At 37.8% G+C, this 26,209-nt stretch overlaps 1 protein-coding gene across 1 annotated transcript; it reads right to left on the minus strand.

Moving 5' to 3' along the window:
* Window positions 1-478: 478 nt before the first annotated feature.
* LOC100892446 (PHD finger protein 24) lies at window positions 479-26,209 on the minus strand. Its single transcript, XM_030996158.1, has 6 exons — window positions 24,904-26,209; window positions 6,425-6,610; window positions 4,723-4,801; window positions 4,166-4,365; window positions 1,516-1,688; window positions 479-610 (listed from the first exon to the last, which is right to left on the minus strand). Exons 1-6 carry the CDS (start codon window positions 25,486-25,488, stop codon window positions 502-504), a joined length of 1,332 nt encoding a protein of 443 aa, XP_030852018.1. The 5' UTR covers window positions 25,489-26,209; the 3' UTR covers window positions 479-501.

Here is a 26,209-nt window from a genome sequence, read left to right on the forward strand (position 1 = left end):
TCGACACTAATGACTCTCAAAGCCAAGGGAATTAAATTAATGAAACGAAATAAAAAGCTTTTTGTATAAAACTTTTTTTGGTAATTCCATTTAAAACCCCTGTCCATATAAAGCTGATTTTCTGCTTCATTTCTATTAGACGTACAGCCAATTTTTTCTATTTTCGTAATGTACACATTGTAACTTACTTCCTCCCTCCCCTGCTTTTCCCTCAACCCCTCCCCCCCCCCCCCCCTCTCTCTCTCTCTCTCTCTCTCTCTCTCTCTTTCTTTCTCTCTCTCTCTCTCTTCCTGTCTCTTCTTCCTGGTTTCTCTTTCTCTCTCTCCCTCTTTCTGTCTCTCTCTCTCTCACACACACACACACACACACACACACTTCCCTCTCTCCCTATTATCTGAGAACTAGGCATGTTTATTCAAATTAAAGACATTCGCAAGCTAGTTTCACGAGGAGATATTAGTGCAAGGCTAAATATCTCCTTGGATTGTAAATCTTAATATCTTACCCTGATCGATCACTATCCGCCCCCATCAGTAGTCCAGTGTTTGTATCAACATGTGTAGCTAGCTCTGATGTCATTCTTAACGATGTCTGGCTACCGAGACGACGTCTGCAATGAAAGTCCAAATAACGTTTAGAATATATAAAACAGAATATAGAAACGCTTATAGATCGTAGAGGTGTCGTGGTATAGTGGTTCATAATAATAATATCGTATATTAAGGAGCGCTAAAAACAATAAAGTACCAAAGCGCTTACAAATACAAATATAAGAAAAGAGGACAAAAATGTACACTCTCACAGGAAGTAGATCACATAGATCAATGGGAAAAAATAGTAAGTTTCGAGGGATCTTTTGAAGGTGGCAAGACAGGTAATTTCTCTTATAGGGATGCTGTTTTAAGTCTTTGATGCAGCTACTGCAAAACATTTTTCAGCTGCTGAGAGTCTAGATTTGGGAATGACAAGTTTACATGTGTCGGTTGCTCAGCGAAGATTCATTAACCTGACCCGCGATCTAAGGGTTGAGGGTTCGAATCTCTGTCATGTACACATTATATTTTGGTACGATATTAATCGACATTTGCCACTCTTCACCCAGGCTATTCATATTCATAACCATAACAAGTTTTGGAATTTGCCTTCCGATTGCACCCCTCCCCAAACTTAGTTCTCCACCGGGTCAGAATAGTCTTCTTGTCGGGAAATTCCGTACGCAAATAAATAATTTGCTTTCTCATAAGAAGTTCTTAAATTTACAATTTTTGGTAACTTTTAATATCTTAAAGGGCAAGTCCACTCCAAAAATAACTTACTTTCAATAGAAGCTGAAAAATCAGACAAACCAATCAAAAAAAGTTTGAACAAAATCGGATAACTAACAAGAAAGTTTTGAATTTTTAATGACATGAAAAACTTTTAAAATCACAAGACAAATTGGCAATTCACTCATGTGTCTGTGACGTCATTGTCTCACTATCCACTAATTGTTTTCTTTATATCAAAAATTCTTACTGTGCACTTGGTGACATCTCGTAAGGGTCTTCGATGAACTTTGAGAACCAGCTTTTGAAGGCTCGTCTTGCCTCGTACTCCGTCACGCATCCGTCACCGTCCGTATCGAAGACGACGAAGTTCGACCTCAGTGCCTGGATCTCCTTCGGTTTCAGCACTTGAACCAACTTTCTCTGAAAAAACATATAAATTTTATTTACTTGATCATTTATTTAATCAATTATTCATCTATTAGGATTTTTGGAAATCGCCCTAAAAGCTGGAGAGTTAGAGTCTCTGCCAATTTAAACCATATATCTTATTTTGAGAAAATAATGAAATGACGCCCGGAACAGACGTTGCAAGAATAAAATATTGGATCACCTATAAAATGTATCTTTGGCAGGATAAAAACAATAAGCCCAAGGCTGATTTTTTTTCATTGCAGTCTTGTAACATAAGAAAAGTAGATCATAAAGTAAACAAAAGAAAATGAAGCTGACGATATAATTACACTAATGATTTCAATAATAAACATAATATACATGTAGGATACAATTCAAGGAGTCGAGTAAGAAACAGTATACGATGAGAATGAATAATACAACGTTAATTTTGCAATAAAGATGTATCAACAAAGATTGATCAAAAAAGTTCTGAGAAAACATCAACTTTATCTATCAAGAATAAATCATAATGTCACAATCGTTACAGAGGTAAGAAAAGAATCCAACTTCATGGGCAACAGTTTATTAGTTTGAATATAATTACGCAGAAAGCATTTCGTATGTGAGTAGAAATTAATTAATGTGCAGACACTCAGTAACCCCCTCCCCCTCCTCTCTCTCTCTCTCTATCTCTCCAACATCGTCGTATCAAGTATCAAGTTTATTTGTCTCGAAGAAATCGCGTGTAACAAAATATAATAGAGTATAATCATAACATTACAATGAAGAATAAAGAAAGACAAGGAGACCTTGGTTGAAGCACAGCTTTTTAAGTTAAGGCCCCTCAGATGATGTTACAAAGATAGCTGATTCATGAATACAACAACTAATAATATATGGAATTTATAAAGCTTTTTACAAACTACACTCCGAAAACATCTCCCCAACGATGCATCGACCACAACATGGCCTCACTGATTAGTAGGTCCATGACCACAACATGCATACCCTAGTATTTGCTTTCCCTTCCTTCTACTTTCATTATACAATACCCTCCATCAGAACTTGAGTCAATAATAATCAATAATTCCAAAGTGTTCTCTAGTATACAATGCACAACTCAAAAGATACCCATGCGCATTAAAAATTAGTCTCACGTACGAGGTCATGTATTACGTAGACAAAGGGAGTCTTGTTCCAATTAATCAACTCGAGTAAAAGACAAAAAATCAATAATATGAAACAGCCCATTCCAGGAGTGGCGTATCCAGCATTGCTACATTGCAGATTCATGAACAAATTAACAACTTTTCCTCAGTAAATACAGAAAAATGGTTAGATATTTCAAATTTCTGGGGGAAGCTTATTCATCGATCACCGGGCGGGCGGGAGCAAATCAAAGCCGCCCATTTTTCTATTTGTATTTTGCCCCCTATTTATTTCCCCCTTTTTTAAAGATACGCCACTGTTGAATAAGTAATTAGAATAATTAATTTGCCATCTATTTTTGTTTAAATGAAGGGATCAGTCATAGATATATATATATATCCTGATTTAGTACATATAGAAACGTTCGTGGCTCGACGTCGGGCTCAACGTCGAATCTTGGAAATTGACAACCTTTAGGAAAATTGTTTGGTTCCTCTGACGGCAAATTTGAAAATCTTACAACTCCGTAAACAAATCTGATTTTTTGTTGTTGTCTTGTTGCTTAGTGTTTTTTTAAATTTCATTTTCGTGTTCTTTAGTTTGATGAAAAATTGTTGCTGAATTGTCGGCAAAATTCGGTATGGACTCGGTATAGACTCGGTATGTACTCGGTTAAGCGGTACGACTTAGCTATTAGTCAGAAATATTAATGTTTTATTTAAGTTCGGAATTAAGATAAACTAATTAGCCAACTTAAGTATTCACTGTTCTACTCAGTTGATTTTTTTTAAAGGGAAGGGGGATACCGCCGGAGTGTGAAATAACTAAATTGAATGCCGGACCAGAATAGAGGTGTCATGGTCGAGTGGATACGTCGCCGGACTGTCGATCTCAAGATCCGTGGTTCGCGTCCCGCCGCGGCACTAATGTCCTTTGGCAAGACATTGATCTGCATTTGCCACACTCAACCCAAGTGATGTAAATGGGTACCTGGCAGGAATTAATTCCTTGAAATGCTGGAGCGCTGTGATGGCAGCTAGGCTAAAGCCGGGGTAATAATAAATGCGCCTCGGAATAGAATCTCTAGATAGACGGCGCTATTGACACTATGAACATGACGGACAAAGAAAGAGGAAAAATATACAGTTCCTCATTCTACCCTCAACAATTGCTGTGGTAGACAAAGGAACATTCCTTCACTGCTATTATGCTAAAAATTTGTAGAACAGGTGAATATGCATGTGACACCTGAGGAAGAATGAGGAACTGTATATTTTGTCCTCTTTCTTTGTCCGTCATATTCATAGTGAGAAATGCCTATTATTATTATTATTATTATTATTATTATGTCTCACCTTTGACCTAGTTGCTAGTCTTCTGATAGCTTCGTGGTTAAGAAACTCCCACCATGATAGGTTCCCTGTGCGATCGGTGTCCATCGACTTGAAGTTGCGAGTTTCGTCCTCGATCTCGTCCTCGGTGAGAGGACGGTTCTCGTGTTCTTTGATCACCAGTTGCCGGTACTCGATGAACTCCTCAAGCGAGATCGTTGCATCTGTTATGGATTGTGATGAGAGGAGGGAATCGAGATCGTTTCTAGTCAGCCTTATTCTATTCATGAAGGTTGATTGGAGATCATTCAGTTACGGTTGAATTTGATTGCATTTTTTGGGGGAGGGGTGCGGAGTAAATTAACCTACAAGGGCAATTCACAGTAAAGCTTCTCTTCATTTTATATCATTAAGTGTAACGCTGTACAACCAGTGCTATAAATTGCCAGTGTGCATCATCATCAGTGTCAAGCTCTTTTCCGACTACGGACAATTTAATTTTATTGAGAGGCCTCAAAGGGGAGGGGCTGGCGCTGGCACCCCTCCTTCCCCTATTTTTCTAAATTACCAATATTCCTTACCTGAATCGACGTCGCATCTCTCGAAAATCTCCATCAGTTCAAACATCTCATCATCACTAAGGAGTTGCCCCAGATTCTCCTGAAAACAAAGAAAATATTTCGCAAGTCAGTCGACATCAAAGTCCATGGTAGTGACAGAACCATTCTGAAATCTTAGAGAAGGGGTATATTTCGCGGATATTTTTTATTATACCACGATAAGCAACAATTCAATTCAATTCATTTATTTTCCATTTTAGAACAGTGTGAACACAAGGGCAAAATATAGACCCCCTCCCCCCCCCCAAAAAAAAAGTCACAAATACAAAATGGTGGGATTTGGGGTCCCAGTTTTACAACGCTGTACTGTTCTACCATACAAAACCTGCGATTTTTTAAATAAAATAGGGGATATAGAGAATCAAATCATTCTTGAATTGGTCTAGTGGTTTAATAAACCAATACAAATCAACTGGAAAGGGAGGATATATCTTGCTGTTCTAGAGTTTAATTTGAATTAGTACCATCACCCGAAGCCGACTTGTTTCATCGATAACGGTCTTGCATTAGATAATCTCTGGATTTATCTTGGTATATCTATATCTTACAGGCTCTTTAGTACTTGTTAATTTTTGCTCTTATTAATATCCTCTTTCTGTCCTTCTCTTCATTCTCGATCTACTTTCCTCTAAACTCAGGGAGATTTTGTCCTCCTCCTCATGCTACTTCTCCCTATCCTCAATTTTTCCCATTTCTACGTTTTCCCATCGATTTTTCAGTCTTCTCTCCCTGCTTCGAAGTCATCACCAATTTAGTTTAGATACAACCCTTCAAACAAACAAACCTTAACAACAGCTAGTGTCAATATTAACAGGTCGTTACTTTAACTCAAGTTACAACGTTTTCGCAAACATGAGTGTCACTTGACCAGTTTGAATTGGACAGGGGGTTATGGCCACAAGTCAGTCAATATTTTTTTCCGGTATTCAAAGAAAGACTGAATAGAGGAATCTCAGATTTTCAAATTTGCCGACAAGTTTTCAAAAATGGTTGTCAGATTTTAATATTTGCTGACAGTTGTGCAAACATTTCCTATAGGCAAAGATCGTCAATTTATGTGATTTTCCCTAAATTGCTGTACAAACGGCAAGTTTTATTACGACAAAAAAATTGGGGATGGGGGGGGGGTAAAAACCCGTCCGACACCCCTCCCGACACCCCCTCCCCACCTTCAGCGACACCACTATTTACATGTATATTAATATAAACACCCAAAGGCACGTAGTCGTTAGAAGACCAGCTGATCAAAAGTTGATGTTGGTTCGGTGTATATAGCGGCAAATTTCCGACAGAAGACTTTGAATGAGGGCGTAACACCTGTCCCCCCCCCCCCTTATTCGGATAATTATTATACCCTCATGACAGACCGATGTTGGTGTAGGCCTGGCGTTGCAGCAAATTTTCCTTGACAACAAAATGGAATAAGGGCGTTACACCTGAACCCCCTCCCCTACCACCACCAGTGCCGCCTCTTTCTGCAATTTAACACTCATCGCATTCGTTGTATGACTGGTCAATGTTAGTGATGGCTTGGCGTAGCGGCAGATTTGCCAACAGAAAATTCAAATAAGGGCGTCAACTCTGCCCCCATATTATACCTGCCCCCACTCCCTGATCCCCCACCACCCACCAGCACTGCCTCTGTCTTCAATTAAACACTCACGCATTCGCTGCACGACCAGCCGATATTGGTGTTTGCCTGACGTAGCGCCTTGATGGACTCGTTGTCGTGGAGTTGGCCCTTTCTTTTCATGCAGGGTTCGTGGAAGACGAGTGTGCATATCCGGCACGGGAATAGCTCGTGCCCTGTGTTGGTCTCGCAGAGGGTGCATTTCTGCTCCGATTCAATCTAATGCAGAAAAGAAAAGAAAAGGACAAAAATAGGATCATTAGTGACTGATCTAGGGACCAAAGGGCATGTGCCCCAATAATTTCATTAAACTTTTTTTTTTCTGTTACAATAATCAATCATGTTTTAAGTGAGGAAATAAGGGGGAATGATGCCATGATAAATTGCATGTTTTCTTTTTAACAAGAGAAAATCCACTTGTTTATCTTGATATATGGGTTTCCCTATAGTGCCTTTTTCCATTCTTTCTCTTCTTCTTTTGTTGTTGTTGTTGTTGCATTTTATATTATGATAAATGAGACAATTGTTCAGACAGTAGGATAACATTGAAATACAATACATCGGATGTAGAGTAATAACGAACATGTAGTTCTTTGTTTAATATTCTTGATGCAGGGCTGTGAAAGACTGCATACTCGAAATAGAAGGAACAAATTATAAATTTCATTCCATCTCCTCTCACGTCAAGATTTAGTTACAGTATGTTTTCAATTAAGCGCACAGGCAGTCATGATTCAGTACAAGAAATTTTCCTCCTCATAAACAATGAAAATAATGAAATAAAGTACACCTGGTTGAATGTACAGAAATCCTGCGCTAAATGTTAAAGTGCCCTTCACTAAATTGCTCAGTTAGGCAGTCATGATTAAGAATATACAACGAGAAGCACTCGCTTGAAATTTAAGAATGAAAATAGAAACGAAGCTTAACACATCCAGGTGCATTGAGAGTACTATTACACAATAATTATGGATAGCTGCTAGAGATACAGAGGGAAAGGGGCAGTGCTTGCCAACAACCTTTTCCTCAAATTTGATGGCAAAATTTAACATGAATTGTATCATAATGTAAAAGAGGATGTCTTTTAAGACACATTTCTGGAAGAATTTTCAAAACAAATGTGTTGGAAGTCGAATGGTGATGACAAAATTCAAAATGTTAGGTTTTCTGCGTACAACAGAAAACCCAAATTATGTATTCTTTTATCAATATTGTCTTCAAATACATTTTTTTTTTTGGGGGGGGGGGAGAGGTGGGAATCTTTGAAGAAGTGTGTCTTAAATATTTGAATGACATTCTCTTTCAGATTATGATACGATTTAAGTGGAATTATGCCATCAAATAATTGTTGGCGAATTTGGGGCTCCCAACACTTTAGAGGGGCTTTAACAGTAGGTGGCTGAAAGGACCGTTTATAATCAGCCACCTATATTGTACCCCCTCACCCCCCCCCCCCCTTCCCCTAGCTCCACCCTAACAAAATACTCTGTCCTAAAACACACCCGGACTCGAATACGGGTTATGTGAACACTGCTGTTTTATTGATTTTATAAACTTGACATCAACTCGTAAACAGCTCTACTCGATATGTTATTCACGATGGATATTCTGAAGTGTATCCTCAGTGTGAAACATTGTTATCCTTCAAAAAAATATACGCCTTGAGTTGACAAAGTATTGTAGATCAATACTATTGATGTTTGAAGTGCAGTGTGGGATGTATTATTTTCAGATGGTTAAGAATCGTTTATTGCTAGCGTTAAAAACATTGATTGTTTTTTTTTATCATAGGAAAGATCTTGGCAACCGAACATGAGGGTCAGCTCGAAGATACCTTTCAAAGATGGTCGAGTAAAAATGGCATTAATTAATCGTGCATAAATCGGACTTGAAGTACTGAAAAAAATGCTAGAGAGAAATAAGAAAAGGTTGACAGTTTCATGTTTGAAAAGAACACAGACTTTCTCTCTCTCTGTTTTTATTTTCGCAGAGTACTTTGGGTAAATGTATGAGGGATCAAGTCACATCTCTTGAAAGAATAAGTCATCTTACTCGCAGACCATTTATAAATTATACGTTATTAATATCATAAATAAACAATTACTCCATTGAATGAATAACAATGGCATGGAAGTAGAATACACGTGTGTGAATACAATCAAAAGATATGAATTGATGAAGGTATGTAATAGGAGACCATATGCCACTATGTATTGTGCTCAGTGTATATCCAATGCTTGATTTTAATTTCTCCCATATTCATATGATAGATAGATACAAAAAAGCCACTCCGAAGATAGCACTTAATTGTACAAACGGCCCTCAAACATCCACACAATTACACACGGAGTCGTCCCACTTTGTGCATTTTAGAGTAATCACTGCCATATTCCATAAAGTGATGGAGGTGCTTCATGAATACCTTTTGTTTGCCCTTTTGAAAATGAAAATTTCCCCTGTGTATTATAGAATGTACAGCGTGTGCATAAATGAATATTGATAACATAACTTTCATGAAAACATATCCAGCAGTCGTCTCGAAGGGTTTCACAGTTTTGAACAAATGACCTTCGCCTGCCCATGCGCAGATAGTATCTCCGAGGAGGTTTTTACCATGGAGGGAGGCGCGTATGCAGGGGGGGGGGGGGTAACCCCCTCCCCTTTGGTTTTTGTTATGTGTGTATTTTTGAGCAAACCCCCCCCCCCTTTTGCGGATTTTTTTTTTTTTAATTAAGAAGAAAAAAATGCCAATGGTTGACCTTAAAAAGTGACCTTACCCCCCCCCCCCCTACGGAGGAAAATGTCAATTTTTAAAATTCGAGACCCCCCCCCCCCCAGCTGAGCCGTTGCGATTTTTTGGGACCAAAAAAAAAGAAAGAAAGTGTCCTCTTACCCCAACCTCCCCCCCCCCCCCCTTGGAAAAATCTTGCGTACGCCACTGCATGGAGGTGATAGTGCTTTGCAAGGACATTACACAGGGAAATAATCTGTATAATATTATAACCCGTTTATATCTCTATACACTTGGTATCACTCGGTGTCACAACAGACAACAGCCTGATGTAAACGCGAGCTGACATTCCTTTTGCCGTGCAATAAAAACACGGAAAGACGCGCTGGGCCCCCATTTATGTAAGAACGCATGTCATGGGTGAATGCGAGGTACGTTGTCATGGTAACACGTCGCCATCTGTGAAACGCGCATTAATGTACCTCCTTTCCTTTGCAACAGTCGAATAACAGAAATCACGTATAGGTCTTACTAAAGTATATGACATCTTTATGCTATTCAAAACACTAAAAGGCGTTATTGAATGTCAATTCTACCTTTAGTAAATCGACTTCAACGTCTACATCAATAGAGCAAGGATGCGCGCTACAGAATTGGAGAGGAGGGGGGGGGGTCTGGTTTTTACCCCGCCAGCGTTTACATCTACCAACACACGAGCTAAACGCAGATATAAACGCCTTAAACGGGGTATTCGTCAACTATTATTATATAATAATATATAATAGTAATAATAATCTGGATTTACACAGCGCTTATTACGGATTACCGTCTCTAAGCGCTTTACAGACTGATATTAATTACCCCGAGCATCGGATTCATTCACGCACAATGTGCACCATATCCATTCCCTGGGGAGTATTCCTACCATATGGTCACCGTGAGGACATAAGCAATTACTAACACAGATGATTTCGTCATCCTAATGGGCCCCAACTTGTCTCCTGGGTATTGAGTGGCAAATGTAGATAAATACCTTGCCAAAGGACATTAGTGCCGTGCCTGCAATGGGTTCGAACCACGACCTTTGAATTTTCAAGTCAAGTGCTTAAACAACTCGACATATATAACGCGGCTATCTTTGGCAGATCAAGGTTCACTAACGCTTGCCAGACAACAGTTACCATGACAACACTAAAGCAATGCGAAAATATCAAAGATGATGTTACTTCGGAAAATTTCTCTAGACAAAATGTTTCTCTTTAGGAAATGCTAGAACGTAGTAAGTGTTATTATATTGTAAAAGGTTTTGAGATAAAATTCAGGTGAAACAAATAGCATAGGCCTATCTCTTTTTAAATGTAGGCCTACGTTTGAAATATGTAGGCCTACATATTATTTAAAAAAAGATTATATTCACGAATCTAACCAATCGTGTACTTTCTTTGACCTCGATGAAAGTACAGTAAATACAAATAGTCGGCCATGCCTTTAAATCATGAGGGGTTTTACTGTCAATATTTAGTCAAACGTACTGAATTTCCCAAGCTCCGAGTTCAGCCATGTGTATTGCCATTTGCCAAGTGTCAACCGTTAGCTTTTGTTTTTAATAATTTCATATATTTTCTGAGAGGAATCCTCCACATTCTACTCCCTACACTGCGTGCCTCGAACAGCTATTAATCATAATCGACCAGTGATCATATCTTCATTAAACGCTCCGCATCGTTGCCGGGTAGCAGAACTATTCTCTATTTTGGTAAACACACAGTGACGACATCCATTACCCTAATGAAATAGCGGCGTTTGGCTCCTGCTTGGTTGACATCTCACAATACACGTGCTCCCAATCAATCGACAGATCGTTAAACGTTTAGCGACAAAATAATACAATTGCAAAAAAAATATCATATCGCGGCGAGCTTTCTCTCTCTCTCATCTCTTCTTTCCTCTTGCGCTCTCTGACTCTCCCATCTCATCTCTTCTTTCCTCTTGCTCTCCCTCTCTCTCTCTCTCTCTCTCTCTCTCTCTCTCTATCTCTCTCCTCTCTTCTCTTTTTTTACTCTCTTCCTTTTTTTCCTCTTGTCTCTCTCTCTTTCTTGCTCTCTTGTTATCTATCTCTGTTATCCCTATCGACTATTTTCATCTTCATCTCTCTCTTTACATTTACTTTTTTCTCTTTCTCTCTCTCTCTCTATCTCTCTCTATCTCTGCTTTCCCTCCTATTCACTCTCTTTTCTTTACCTATCTCTCCTCTCCATTTCACCTCTACCCCACTTTTCTCAATATTTCCTCTCCAACAATTAATCGCCCTCTCTCTCTCTCTCTCCCCCCTATCCATTTTATCTCTCCCCATCTCCCAACCACCCCTCCTCCTTCTCTCTCTTACTCTCTCCTCACTCTCTATCTCCCTCTTTCTCCCTCCATCTCTCTCTCTCTCTCTCTTCCTCCGTCTCTCCATTGTCCATCTTAATTGTCATCACTTAATTAAGCACTCTCCATCACTTGCCTGGGATTACACGAATCCAATGACAACCCATCTCCACGATTCATCACTTTCAGAGCTAGTACTTCTATATGCTGAATACGTGTGCACTGTATTATATCCATGAATATACCAAGAGAACACATAATTATTTAAAAAGCACTAAAACTATGACACCAACTAATATCGTCTTGAACCTGTATTTTATTATATCAACAGATGTTATTAGTTTTGTATTTTGTAAACCAGTGCCTTTTCTCCTCCTATCTTTCTCCTTCTATACAAGTTAATCCATATCTCTCTCTCTCTCTCTCTCTCTCTCTCTCTCTCTCTCTCCCTCCCTCTCTCCCTTTCCTCTTTTAATTTCCCTAGTTACGGCGGAAAGCTACATGTAAATCACGATTCAGACTTAGGCTGTAGCTTTCCTATTGCATTTAGCATGTCAACTTAATTTGTCAATATGTCAATATATTATATCAGACAAAATGTATCAAATTCATTTTCAAGCACATGGAAATTCAATCCGATGTCGTTCGTTCGTTTTCTTTTATTATAGTATATTTTTTTCTCCAATATATCTTCAAGTAATAAAATGGATGTTTCCTTGCGTCTCCCTTTTTTAGACGTCATCATTGGAAAATGTACATGCGAAAGAAAACATTTATCCTCAAGACAATTGTTACAATAATACCTACATGTAACATATCACTACATGTCTATCTGTATGTTTTTCTGTTTTGTTTTCGCCTGGTTTGGATTTTAGTTTGTTTGTTTGTTTGTATGTTGTTGTTTTTTTGTTGTTGTTGATGCAATAGACGACTTTGATATTACCGATACAAACAGGACCATGTAAAGCTTTCTAAACCATGAACACAAGATGTAGTCACATAAAAACACCCGATTCGCCCATAACCTGCATCCTAATAGCATCATTTCCTAGCCTACTGCCTAAAAACTACTCTTCTCAAAAATATCAAATTTCTTCATTTCACAATATTGATTTTGATAGGATCGCCGACCTTTGCTCTACGGTTCAAACTCAGAACAGACAACATCGCAACACGCGCCATCATTTTATGCTAATCCATCGCTGGCCCCATTCGGAGTTTGTTGTATCCCGTTGCCAGGCAACGAGACGCGAAAATTCCAAGCGTGTATTGTATTGTGTCTCGGACGGAGAGGAGACTGTGGATGTGGCGATTAGATGCATCTAATTGCTTCTTCGCGACATGTTTTTTTTTTTTTGGTGTGTCTTTGTCAACTGCTCATGTGCAATGAAAGTCTGACAACTTGTCGAATTCCAATTAGCCTCGATGTAGCCAAAGGTTTGAAACTGATGAGTTTTAGAGTGTGACAGTGTATGTTGGAAATGATTACGGAATATTGTATATATTAGCTTGTGATCGGTCCACTATTCTAATAGGGCAAATCCTGAGTATGTCCCATACGTTATCAAGTATTACTGATTGGAATTATCAACACGAATTGACATTTCTCAAAATGTAAGTTCATTTGATGTTTTGTCTGATTCAGGCTCTAGTAGGACTATCAGCTCGATACAGCCATCGGATGTAATGATATATTGGAAGTGATCGGTTTAATACATGTGGAACAAAATAGCTTGGAATTGCCCTATAACAAAATTAATCTGTTTATTAAGATTTAGGAAATTCTTCCACAAGTCTGCGCAGTGAAACCATCAAAGGTACAACGACAAACAAATCCAGAGCAAAACCTCAGGAAAAGAGTAAATTGAACAGCTGGCCCATGAGAGCATGCAGGTAAAACAAAATGTAGCCTACCCCCCCCCCCCCCCCGCCCCCGCGCCGAGGGGGGGGGGTATAAAACAAATATATTTAACAATTTCATGCATGCTTCTATTACAATCGCCACTGAAAACATCAACCAAAATCTATCTCGAGGTTTGTCCAACCTAGCAACAACCAATTTATGCAATCTGCACTTGAACTATCGACTTTTCATCCATTACTCCTCTTTGTGGAGCACAACCCCTTCCTTTCTTCGCGGGATTGACAGCCTAGAACACTTAAAATCATGCCTCAAAACTTATCCATTTCAGCAAATGTGAAATTAATGACTCCGTCGGAAGAGCGTGCACCTTTTCAATGTCCTTTTAACATAAATATGGCGTCATATGAACGCGTGAATCGTTATCATCTAAATCTCCTAGCCTTAGTTGAATGCAATAATTCGTCACTATATTATAAGCATTTATTTCCCATGTATTGTATAAGCTGTCATAAATTGGAAGACATTTTTTGAACTGGTCAACATATAGACCATTGTCGTCATGCAATCAAATGTAATGCATACGTCTTTTTGAAGTGCCTCGTTACAATTATTTAATTCACCTGTTACATATAATTGTATTTCATTCGTCAAAATGTGAATTGCATACATTAATTGTTGCTAGGAAGGACAAACAGTATGCCTTGCCCTACCTAACAACACCTAATATAATTATGCATTTTGCTTTCTGACTTCTGAAATACAATTGTACATTGCAGGTTAATGAAATAGTTGTATCAAGCACTTCACAAAGGCGTACGCATTAGATTTTATTTCATTACGAAAATGGTCAATTGACCTGTTTAATGTTTTCAAATCTATATGTTAATTCCAAGAACCCATGGGCTTCGTTTCACAAATCCGCCAAAAGTGTAAGGTCGCTGACATCCCATTAAAACGCGCTTTAATTTTATTGCATGTTGCACGAATGTTGGAGAACTTGTACTTATGACGGTTTCATAAAGCTATACCCAATTATTGAATGGCGATGAGTCACTGTTATTCAATTTAATAGACTAATTGTTGCTAGGTAGGTTGGCTTGTCCTGCCTAACAACACGTAATGTATGCAATTCACTTTCTGATAATTGAAATACAATTATTCGCAATAGGTGAATGTAATAATTTGTAACGAGGCACTTTACAAAGACGTATGCATTAAAGCTGGTTACATCAGAGAGTCGGAGTGAACGAAAATGACGTATTCACCTGCTATGTTGGCAAGCCTCTGACAACCGTTCGGGTAGCCAAGGGCATGCTTTTAATAATAAACAAAAAGATGCATAGTATTTGCATACAGTAGTCAAATGGTCCAATTTACAAACATCATTTGACGCACACTCAGTTTGACAATAGGGACTTTTAGATTTGCGTGGACTGATACGTGGTACTTCCATTCAAGGCAGTGCTTTAAAAGGACGTCGATCGTAGCATAGACCTATTGTCTTCGTGCGAATCTAAAAGTCCCTATTACAACATCAGGAACGAGCCTTCCATTTCATTTTCGCACCCGGTTTTAATTATCCTGTCAATAACATCATGCACATGACTGTCCTGTCAACATGATGATCAATGCCGGGTGATTGGCTGTTGTATGTAACATTATTCATGTAGGCATGCTGTGTCCTGTTCACTACAGTGCTGCGTTATTAGATGACATGTTTGAAAGAGACTGACTGTATTGTGGAGCGAATACGAAGGTTACAGAGTTTAATTAACGTACGCAATTAATTAACGAGTGCATGCCTCCAAGCCCGTTCGTGTCACTACCGTATGAGTCAAAAAAAAGTTTACACCTAGAAAATTGCTAATTATTTTAAAATTCATCTATGAACAGTAAATTATTATACATCTTATGAAAGAGTGTTTCATCTCAAATCATTTGGTATCATTTTTGTGTTGTATGTGTTCACGCTTGGATGAACACCAGGCATTGTTTGCGAGAGTGCAAAAATCGAATTGCGCCAAAGTGATGCGTACAGTATGTATTATGTTGGGATTAGTGGAGTGAGAGAATGAATTAAATGTATCAAATGAAATGCATTGCATATGCTTTTTGCAAAGGGCAAAAACACACTACCCACACACACGTGCACAAATGTTCGTTGATATTTGATATGTGTGGCATGATTAATTTTGTTAGGGTTGTTATTTGGATCTGCAAAGACCGAATTAATACCCAAATCCAAATTGTTTTATTCAAACATCACATAAGCAACTTTGGCGCGAGTTGATTTTTGCACTCTCGCAAACAATGCCTCGTGTTCATCCAAGCGTGAACACATACCACACAAAATGGTACCAAATGATTTGGGATTAAAAACCCTCTTTCATAAGATGTATAATAATTTACTGTTCATAAATGATTTTTAAAATAATTAGCAATTGTCTAGGTGTAAACTATTTTTGACTCACTCTGTATATTCAAATGGTTAGCGCACGATCGTTAGCCGAGTCAAAAATGATTACCCATTTGCAGCCTTTCAAGAATATTTTACATAGGAAAAATGTTCTCGCAACAATTATTGACATCTTATAATCTTTTCAAAGATTTGTATTTCCATTGAAAAGGAACCGTTTCTTGAAATACATTAATAACATTTTATGATATTTCTAAAGCTTTGTATTTCTATCGACAGCTGGGAATAGTTAAAATCTAATGACCACATTCATTATTTTTTTTAATTAGAATACAGAAGTGGAATTTTGTTGCATCAATTCCAGTCAAATGAAATTGTATAGATTTATTTTGTATGGCGACATTTTATGCAAAATAGTTATGATGTGTTACTAAACAGGTGGTTGCACAAATGCATGAATAAATTTAATACAGGCGTACGAGGAAAAAAATACTATTACTAGTAAGTTAACATAACGAGTACATTCTTTTTCTAACGATGATCGCTCGTAGGTTGGACGGTTGGATCAGGTGCGTACGTTTTTTACTTGAGTTTTTTTTTTATGTGTATGTTTTGTGTATGTTTTTTGGGGAAAACCCCGCCCCTTTTGAGATTTTTTTTTTCTTCTGTTTTTTAAATTAAAAAATAAAAAATAAAAATAAAAACATTTGGGCCCGATTTTAACCCCCCCCCCCCCCCCTTGAAAAAATCCTGCGTACGCCACTGGGTTGGATCATCCTAAAGATTTGAGAAACGTACCGGTAAGCGAATCGGCCATCTTGAATAATTATGAACGCAAGTGAAACGGACGATGGATTTTTGTTTTTAAAAGCTTATATTTCCGCTTCTAATGGGACAGCTGAAATGAGATCTTAACGACGCTCAAAGTGACATCGTACCTTGTAGGTTAAACTTCCCGCTTTTTCAGGTTCCGTCCGGTTCTCGGTAACGGAAAGAAATATTGCAAATTTTCTGGTCGGGTTCCGGTACCGGCTTTTCTCTCTAACTCTCAGCAATATACTAATATCACTACCATTGATAATGATAATGATAATAATAATAATAGACCTAATAGTATTAAAAGGCCTAATAGTAATAATACTAATGATAATAATATTGATAAAAGTACTAATGATAATGATAACAATAATGATATTAATAAATGTTAATGATACTAATATGAATAATAATGGTAATGATAATGATACCAATGAATAAGGATGGTAATAACAATAACAATGATGGTGATAATGAAAACAATAATAGCAAGAATAAAACAAGAATGGATAGATAATTTAATGAATAAACTAACAAATTAATAAATAGATAAAAGCAAGGTAAATAAAACAAATAAAACAGTAAAAGAATAACAAGTCTAGTCGTTGTTGCCCTGAGACAAGGTTTATGTTTTTTGGGAAGCACTAGTAGTTTGGGGGCGCACCCTCCACGAGAGTACATTGGACACTATTTGTACGGTTTCCTTGACTGGATTTCTGTATTTGTTTATCCGGTTGTTTGTGGCCGTTAATCTGCCTGCGGGGTCTGGAGGCCTTTGTGAGCGTTCTAACGAGGTGTCCTGAATGGAAAATGTTATTTACTTATATTATGTAATTCAAACAGACTTGTGTTCCAATTGTGTAGCACTGGTGTTGCTAATGATGAAATGCCTGAGAGTAAAGGCGACAAAATAAAGGTGGAAGTGTCGAACCATTATGGTTTGACGTTCTCATCAGCCTTCACTTTTCTTTCATATCAATTCTTTTATCTTTCTAACTTTTCTAAGGATATTATTCGTGTATTGATCGATTGATTGATTGATTGATTGATTGAATGATTGATTGATTCATTCTTTCATTCATTCATTTATTCCTTCTTTCTCAATCATATTTTTATCCTAACTGAACCGTTCATTCGGCCATTTCAACATTGAGCATTTGGGCATATACATTTATTTCTGCTTTTTTTGAGAATTTAGGTTGAAGTTTTGCCATCTAAACCTCTGAAGACAATATTCAAACAATATTGAATGGATATTTTGCACCCAAAACCCTTGAACCGCAATTTTACCTTTACTGCTCTTTACCTTTAAACCCAACATTTTGTTGGTCATTCGATTGAAGTGGGTACTGAATGCCCCCCCATCATCCCCATGACAAATTCACGCCATTGAGTTTGCGGTGCATACAAGTTTTCGTTGAAAATAAATAGTAACGACGGTCGGAAAATGAAAAAAAAAAGTGTTATAAGGGCTATCACGCATGGTTCTCCTATATTATAGTTCTTGTTCCTATATTTTCACTCCAAATGAAAATACAAATTGGTGATGCATGACTACTACTACTATGACGACGACTACGATGAAGACTACTACCACTACTACTGCTACTACTACTACTACTACTACTACTATTACTACTACTACTATTACTACTACTTCTTCTACTGCTACTACTCCTACTACTACTATTACTACTACTACTACTACTACTACTACTACTACTACTACTACTACTACTACTACTACTACTTCTATTACTACTACTTCTTCTACTGCTACTACTCCTACTACTACTACTACTACTACAACTACTACTACTACTTCTACTACTACTATTACTTCTACTGCTGCTGCTGGTAACAATACTACCAATAATAGTAATTTTAACAATGCATTAAACAAAATAAAGCCTATATTTGTCAAATAAATACTTTAATTCATGATGTGAGAATGTTGGTTCGGTTAGATATCGGTACGGATGAAAAAATGAAATAATTATGGACGATGGGAAATTAATGTGCCCTTCCCTTAGCTCTCCCTTTTTTCAATGTTCATGCAACAAGCTTGTCTGTCCAATTTTAAGTTTTTAAGTGCTTCAGGGGTGCAAAATTAAATTAATTCTATTGCACGTTGCACAGATGTACTAACACTTGAACGTTTGACGGTTTCATGAAACGGTACCCAATTAAATGGTGATGAGTCACTGTTATTCAATTTCATTAAATTAATTGTTGCTAGGTGGGAAAAAATCATGGTCAATCCTACCTTACAACACGGAATGTATGCAATTCACATTATGTTGATTGAAATACAATTATCCGCAACAGGTGAATGAAATAGTTTGCAAAGAGGCACTTCACAAAGACTTATGCATTAAAGTTGGTTACATTATAAAATTGAAAATGTCATATCAGGTGTGTTTTTTAAATATTTTTTATTACAACATACATGTATCTTCCACCTACATCAGTGGCATAGATGAGGGTGGCACTGGGGGCTCTTGCCCCCAATTGGCATTAAATATATAAATAACGACAAAGACAAGAGAGAGAGAGAAAGTAAGGAAGGAAGATGGTAAAGAGGGTAAATCTCTCTCTCTCTCTCTCTCTCTCTCTCTCTCTCTCTCTCTCTCTCTATGACCCTTTCTCTCGCATGTCATCCATAATTAATTTATAGTTACATGTAATAGTTAATTTTTACCATTCCTGGTTATGGTAATTTTGACATTTGCACTCAATTATCTATCTTACACTAAAGTATACTTTTGACTTTTGTTCTACGTTGTTACAAAAAATTGTTTGGATTGTAATCGATAAAATTTTAATTGAATCCATAATATAACCCATGCTGGTACCCCCCCCCCCCAGGAGACCAGTGCCACTTCAATGAATGGTCCTACCCCCACCCCCCCACCCCAACCTGCGGTGCACATCGAATGTAGGTGTTAAAAGAATGTTACAAAATCGTTACGTGTTGAATGTTTATATCGACAAATTGGCAAACAAGCATGGTTACTTTTCATTACTCATGTATTGTTCAATTTGTCGTCGGTTCCATAAACCTCTTCAGCCCGGCTAGAATGTTATTCACTCATGGATTCGTGTTTACATTCTCCTTTGATCTCATCTTGACTGGTTCTAAGTGGCTATACATTGTATTTACAAGAATGTGCCGCGCATCATTCTAAATATAGATGTTGATTTACTTCGAATGTATTGTTCTCCTCGCAGCACGAGTAGCATCAATAGGGACTTTTAGATTTGCACAACGACAACGTGGATTGCTACGATCGACGTCCTTTTAATGCACTGCCTTGAATGGACGTCAAACGTATCAGTCCACGCAAATCTAAAAGTCCCTATTTTGTCGAGGTGTCGGCTGAAATCGATCGCATCTGGCTTTCTTGCATGGTGACGCTATTGTCGTTTGCGCTTAAAATAGAGACCTTTTTCCCCTCTATGACCCGGTTGCAAGCCAACAATAAACAAATATTTAAAGGAAAATAAATAGGTGAAATAGATCAACCTTATCTAAAACATTACATTTCTTCTCATCAATTATTGGTTAAAGTTTCGTTATGATTGTATGTTCACGATATATGAATATATATATATATATATATATATATATATATTAAACAAACCAATTAAATAATGTCCATCATTCATTGTAATTATTAATTATCATTATTATGCATAACGTTTTTATTTCCAATAATTTTCAAATGAAAATACATAATCCATGGAAGATGTGAAAACATTTAATAAAAACGAGTTTATAGGCGAAATACTACAACAGTCACGTTGATCATAATACTGTTTCGCCATAATGACACTTCTAACTGATTTGAAGTTCCAATTTGAAATATGTCAAACAGGGTTTACCTGCCTTCATCGGCGTAAAAGGCGGGGAGGGTTTAGGAGCTGCACCCCACCCCCCCCCCCTCGGAATTGTCAAAATGTGTATTTTCGGGCGATCGCCACCTCATACTATATAAAGGCAGCGAGAAGCCAGATATCTTCACATTCCACCTGCACTTTTAAAGTCACATTGTACTGTTGTTCCTAAACAGTTAGCTTAAGCAAAGTAAGAAAATTGCAGGGAACTTTCGAGAATTCTTTTTGAAATACGACAGTGTGAGAGAGGACCAGAGTATCATTTTTAAGGAATCAGGGAGCACAGGTCTAAAATCTTTCAGAAAAGTCCCCCAAAGTTGTCATTTTTTTTGTATGTTTAGCAATTCACGGGGCAACCATCCCCCCGCCCCTGCTCGTTTACCTTCACATCCCTCATTTATTTCTTAATGAAAAATACAGTAAAAAAACCCACATATAACCAATGATGATATGATTTCCAAAGGAAAATGTTTGAGCTATTTAGAAACGCCAAAATGTAGGGGAAGAAATATCAATGCCGTGTGCGGCATCAGGGGAAGGAGCAAAAATACAAAACTATTGCGGAAAATAACTAAATAACTATGATACCACCCCAGGAAAGCGAGTTTAGCGATATTTCCATTTCATAATTGGATCATGCATAATAAACGGATAGATCCCCCGTTGACGCTGTTGAGGCCGAAGTGAATGGAATGTACATGTATCGTGCCATTACCTTGGTTTGCCCGAATCTCCAGCCAAATTATTGCGAGATGATGTACTTTTTCTCATCTATTCTGTAAACGATGAGAAATTTATTGTACAGGTGAGCTGCGTAAGTGCCTGGTTCCCTCCAGCTCACGATATAATTTTGGTTGTATAACTTGTATTCATTGATGTGGTATCATGCATAATGCAAATGATATTACAATGTACTAATAACCATACAAACTCGAGGCAATTTAGAAGTGTGGTGATGAAACACGACAATATCGACACGAGTAAATTTGGATGATGAGGGGAAATAATTTTCATATCAGTATTCGGTGGCCACGTTTGACGTTTGATGTTATTAGTTTGACTAGATATCCTACCACTTAATAATAATAATAATAATAATAATAATAAGATTCCGCTTTTATATAGCGCTTAATACATCTACGGTGTCTCCATAGCGCTTCACAGATATACTATTACCCAGGTTATTGGACATGTGTGCACAATCTCCACTCCATGGGGAGCATTCCAGTCAGGCGATACTTGACGTTACTTAGAGCTCGACGATTGGAGCATAATTTAAAGAGGCTTTTATTTAATAAAGAAAATTCCAAACTTGAGAGCAAATTCTTCTAAAAGTAAGCTGAAAAATCAGAGAAGCAGACTGGTAAAAGTTTAAACGAAATCTGACAAAGAATAAGGAAGTTATGAATTTTGGAGTTTTGTAAGTTGTAGTCACTATGGGCACTTCAAATTGGTTGAATCGGTAATGTCACTGTGACGTAGCGCTGGGCAACTTTCCCATTTGCCCTTAAACACATAATTACTAAGATGTCAATATATATTTAATATTATAACAATCATCTTGGACATCATGGAAGTACAGTCTTGTCTCTATGGCTTGACTGAACTGGGTGTCCTTCCGACTTAATTATTGTCTTCTTTTCTCTATTACGTAGTATATCATTTATTATGTTTGTTTCAAAAGTCTCTTTATAATATGTTGTAAATGTTCTGTATATACACTGTATATCGTGTTTTTTAATGTGATTTCGGAGATTAAATAAATCAATTAAATCAAATCCTAAAAATATATGACTCATGCAGGAGGTTTTATTTTTAGAAGGACCTATAAAGAAAAAATAAATACAAATTTGAGTAGTGCCTTTATAGGGACAAACCAAGAGAGTTGTCCAACTTGCTAATTTGTGATTCGCGCAGATGTAGGGATTTCATATTTTAAACAAAATTACATAACTTTCTTATTATTGGTCCGATTTATTTCAAACTTTCGTCAATCTCTTTCTCTTATTTTCATATAATAACATATACAATGAAGTCATTATAAAGCTTAGAGTTCCTATTACATTCAGCTATATAGACAGGGAGGCAATAGGGACTTTTAGATTTGCGTGGACTGATACGTGTGACGTCCATTCAAGGCAGTGTATTACGTTGTCGTTGTGCAAATCTAAAAGTCCCTATTATCAACATTGAGTCTCGGCTAAGCAATGGACAGTTGCTTGTACAACACGAGAGCAACTATTTTCCAAAAAATCAGTGTCGACACCGTAATGAAAGTCGGATAGAAATTATGTAAGGATTACGTAATGCATGTATAAAGTCTGCACCTTTCAATTTGCGCCGCACAAGGCTACTGAAATTGCATTATGATGATTTTTCGAAAGTAGAGTTGCTATACATAATGTACATCCGTATTATCTCTGTAGTGGAAAGTCATTGCGTGTAGCTATAATTATATGCGAATGTTGACCTAGACGTGTTAGATGTACGATGCTGCGACTGAAATTATAGGAATAATTATTCTTCATGGAAATTTAGATGTCTCACAAAAGATGACATACACATTTATAGAGTTGGATATTTAATCGTGATAATATTATGGTTCGATATAATAGCGTCCACATGCACTCTCTCTCTCTCTCTCCCTCTCTCTTTCTCTCTCTCCCTTTCTCTCTCTCTCTTTCTCTTATCTCTCTCCATCGTCTACCTCTCACCCGTTCTCTATCTCCCTCCTCCTTATCCCAATCGCTCCTTCTCCTCCCCCAATTTCCCCTCTCTCTCTCTCTCTCTTTCTCTTTTGAAGACTTTCGACATGTTCAAATTCTCTTAATTTGGTAAAAAGGGATTATCAATTTTATATATGATAATTATTGGAACCACATAAATGACGATGATGGCGGTGGTGGTAAGGATGGTGATGGTAGTGATGATGATGATGATGACAATGATGATGGTGATGAAAAAATAGATGATCGTGGTGGTGATGATGATAGTAATACGATCAGTATGGGAGAAGGGGGTTTACTGAGCAAGTTATATACCCTGCAGGTATGATCGGCAAAATAAATATCATCATGATTTTAATAACAAATACCGAGAAAATTATGTTAGGGTTATGGTAGGGTTATGGTAGTATGCTGGCAATTGTAATCTTATAGACATACCAACAAATAGAACATCAGTTGAATAAAGTTCACCTTGCGAAGTTTATGTTATGTATCGTCATGTTAAGCGATATGTTTTGCAGGTTTTCTTTGAAAAATGCTTTAAAAATGTTCGCACGTTTTAGATAACGTGTACATTAAACTTTGAAAAATAGTATGTAACCCAAAATCTTGCGGGAGAATAGAGCGAAATATGTGCCATTCTCGTAATGTTATCAATAACTCTTCGTCGAGTGACTGATATAATAATTCATTACGAAGAACAGTATTTCAACAGACATTTAACGGAAATTACTTATGTGTTAGGTGAGACAGGAAATGTTTATCTGACCTAGCAACATGCATGAAATTTGCATTCCGACTATTGCCATAAGGATATATACAAAATATTAATAAATTAGGAATTACATTTTTAAAATGATCCATATGTTTTAAGCAAGTTATCTGCAAGAAATAATCGAGGAATACAAACCCTCACGCAATTTACGGTCATCTTCACAGTTAAACCTCGTATCTACTTCTGTGTCAACTCTCTCTTATGGTAATCGCTCCTTTCGCAAAGCTTCTGCTGAACTTTGGAACAAATTACCTTTAAATGTAAAAAACTGTCAAACCGTTAACCTATTCAAAACTAGTCTCAAGACACATTTATTCAAAATTGCGTTCGATGATTAATTATCTCTGTTCACTTTGATGTGTATTCCATATGTATTGTTATTTGTAGGTTTATTTGCATTTTTAGTTTTGTATAAGATGTAATTGTATATCAGTCTATTTTGTGTGTATAGCGCTTAGAGACTTCGGTGGTAAGCGCTTTATAAGTAACGTTTTTATTATTATTATTATTATTAAGTTATGACACAATCCCTTTTAAATGATCATTATCTTTTCTTTCAAAGGTAAGGTTTACGGGTGCTTCTAATGCTACATCGGGCAATGTCGATTACGTAACCACTTTGATAGAGAAATTCATAAAATTGTATTCATTATGTGAACTGGCCTATTTGCTTCTTGTACACTAGGCTTCATTTCGATTGCGTCATGACCTTCGCTAATATCAAGCATACAAGAGGAGACTATATAAGCCTGTACGCCAATATGTACACGCAGCGTATAGGCATTCTTCACCGTGTACCACCCACACACGTTGCGTCAGCAAAGAGTGACGCAGTGTTCCGTCAGGCAAAATGACGCAACATGTGTAGCGGGTATCAATGTTATGTTAGCTATATTCTGTATAAGTGAATTGTTTACCTTCTCTTTCCATCCGTCGGGTTCGACGCCGTCCGAGAAAGGAATGATGAAATCATCATCCTTGCTCGACGATAAAGGCTGGTCTCTGATACTCCCCAAATAGGTGGAGTCGGTCCCGCTGTCGAACTCGCCATCGCTCATGACATGATGCGTCCCCGTTGCTCCCCGCGTTTTCTCCACCGTCTTGTACCCTCCAAGTGTACTTTCCACCACACTTATTTCAGTTTCGGGAATTTCCTCCACACTGTCCACGACCGTACCTGCCCTGAGCGCCGCCCAAGCGTCGGCAGTGTCCTTGTATACTAGAGTATGTCCTGTATCGTCCCCGTCGTAGAACTGAGCAACGGAAGGTCTCCGATATGAGGTATGGTCATTCTTAGGCTGAAGAGTTAAATCTTCCCTGTGTCCATGAGAAGTTGAGGAATATGTCGGTACCGCGTCCCCGTTTTTCGATTCGCTCTTGAGCCGGGCCTGTCGGGCTAGGACTCCGATCTTTCCTACCCTTGTTGACACCTTCTTGAAATCCTGCAGGGGTTTACTAGTCCTTGTGTTCGTCCCCTCGTTCTTACTCACCGTCACCCCCATTTTGGTCGGGTGTCGGCTTCAACCAGCCTCACGGATTCCAAATGTTCACGCGTTTCCAATCAGCTTAATAAAGATTAATACGTCTGGATGTTGGTTATCCAGTGCTACCCTCCATTCAAAATATAATCAACTCATTCCATTATAACTGCCAGGCGACGATTCTAAACGGAACATTAAGCCTGAAGGGGTCAGAACCCTAAGCGAAGAGTAACAATGCAGATATAAGAGGCTTAGTGGTGAGACGCGGCGATGTCCATCAACTGGTTATCAATTGGTATTAACAAGACTGGTTACACAAGTGTGAAGTGTTGTCAGCAGCTTGTGGTCTATTCTTCCGTGGAAACAAGTCTCATGTACGTCATACCAGGAGAGGTAAAGAAACAAAATTGAAGAAAAATACGAACCTCAAGTCGGGAATAATTAAGGTCACAATTGCTCGACCTCAATGGACGCGGTTATCATGGTAATGATTCCAGAGTTCAAGAGAATAAGAGCCTTTAATTATCTCGTTTCCAAGTTGTAAAATTACCCGCGATCGGCTGTGCAAATTTGTTCAGTAATCGAACCACGATCTGATAAAGTGGGAGTAAGTGCGTTGACGATTTCCAATAACATCTCATCGAAATATCCCAGAATAATAATTGATCCCGAATCACTAAAAGCTCCGCAGTGCGATGAAGCTGCTCCTACCCCACTGCGCTCCGAATAAGAGTGAAGCACT

Source organism: Strongylocentrotus purpuratus, unplaced genomic scaffold (assembly GCF_000002235.5).
Source record: "Strongylocentrotus purpuratus isolate Spur 01 unplaced genomic scaffold, Spur_5.0 spur5_scaffold_3, whole genome shotgun sequence".
Lineage (NCBI taxonomy): Eukaryota > Metazoa > Echinodermata > Echinoidea > Camarodonta > Strongylocentrotidae > Strongylocentrotus > Strongylocentrotus purpuratus.

Bases quoted from the DNA above. Each gene is read 5' to 3' on its own strand.
- LOC100892446 (XM_030996158.1), bottom strand. From the start codon at position 25,488: ATGGGGGTGACGGTGAGTAAGAACGAGGGGACGAACACAAGGACTAGT. The intron at 6,611-24,903 runs GTAAACAATTCA...TTTCTGCATTAG, and splicing joins CCGACGGATGGAAAGAGAAG to ATTGAATCGGAGCAGAAATG. The intron at 4,366-4,722 runs GTAAGGAATATT...AATCCATAACAG, and splicing joins GAGATGCGACGTCGATTCAG to ATGCAACGATCTCGCTTGAG.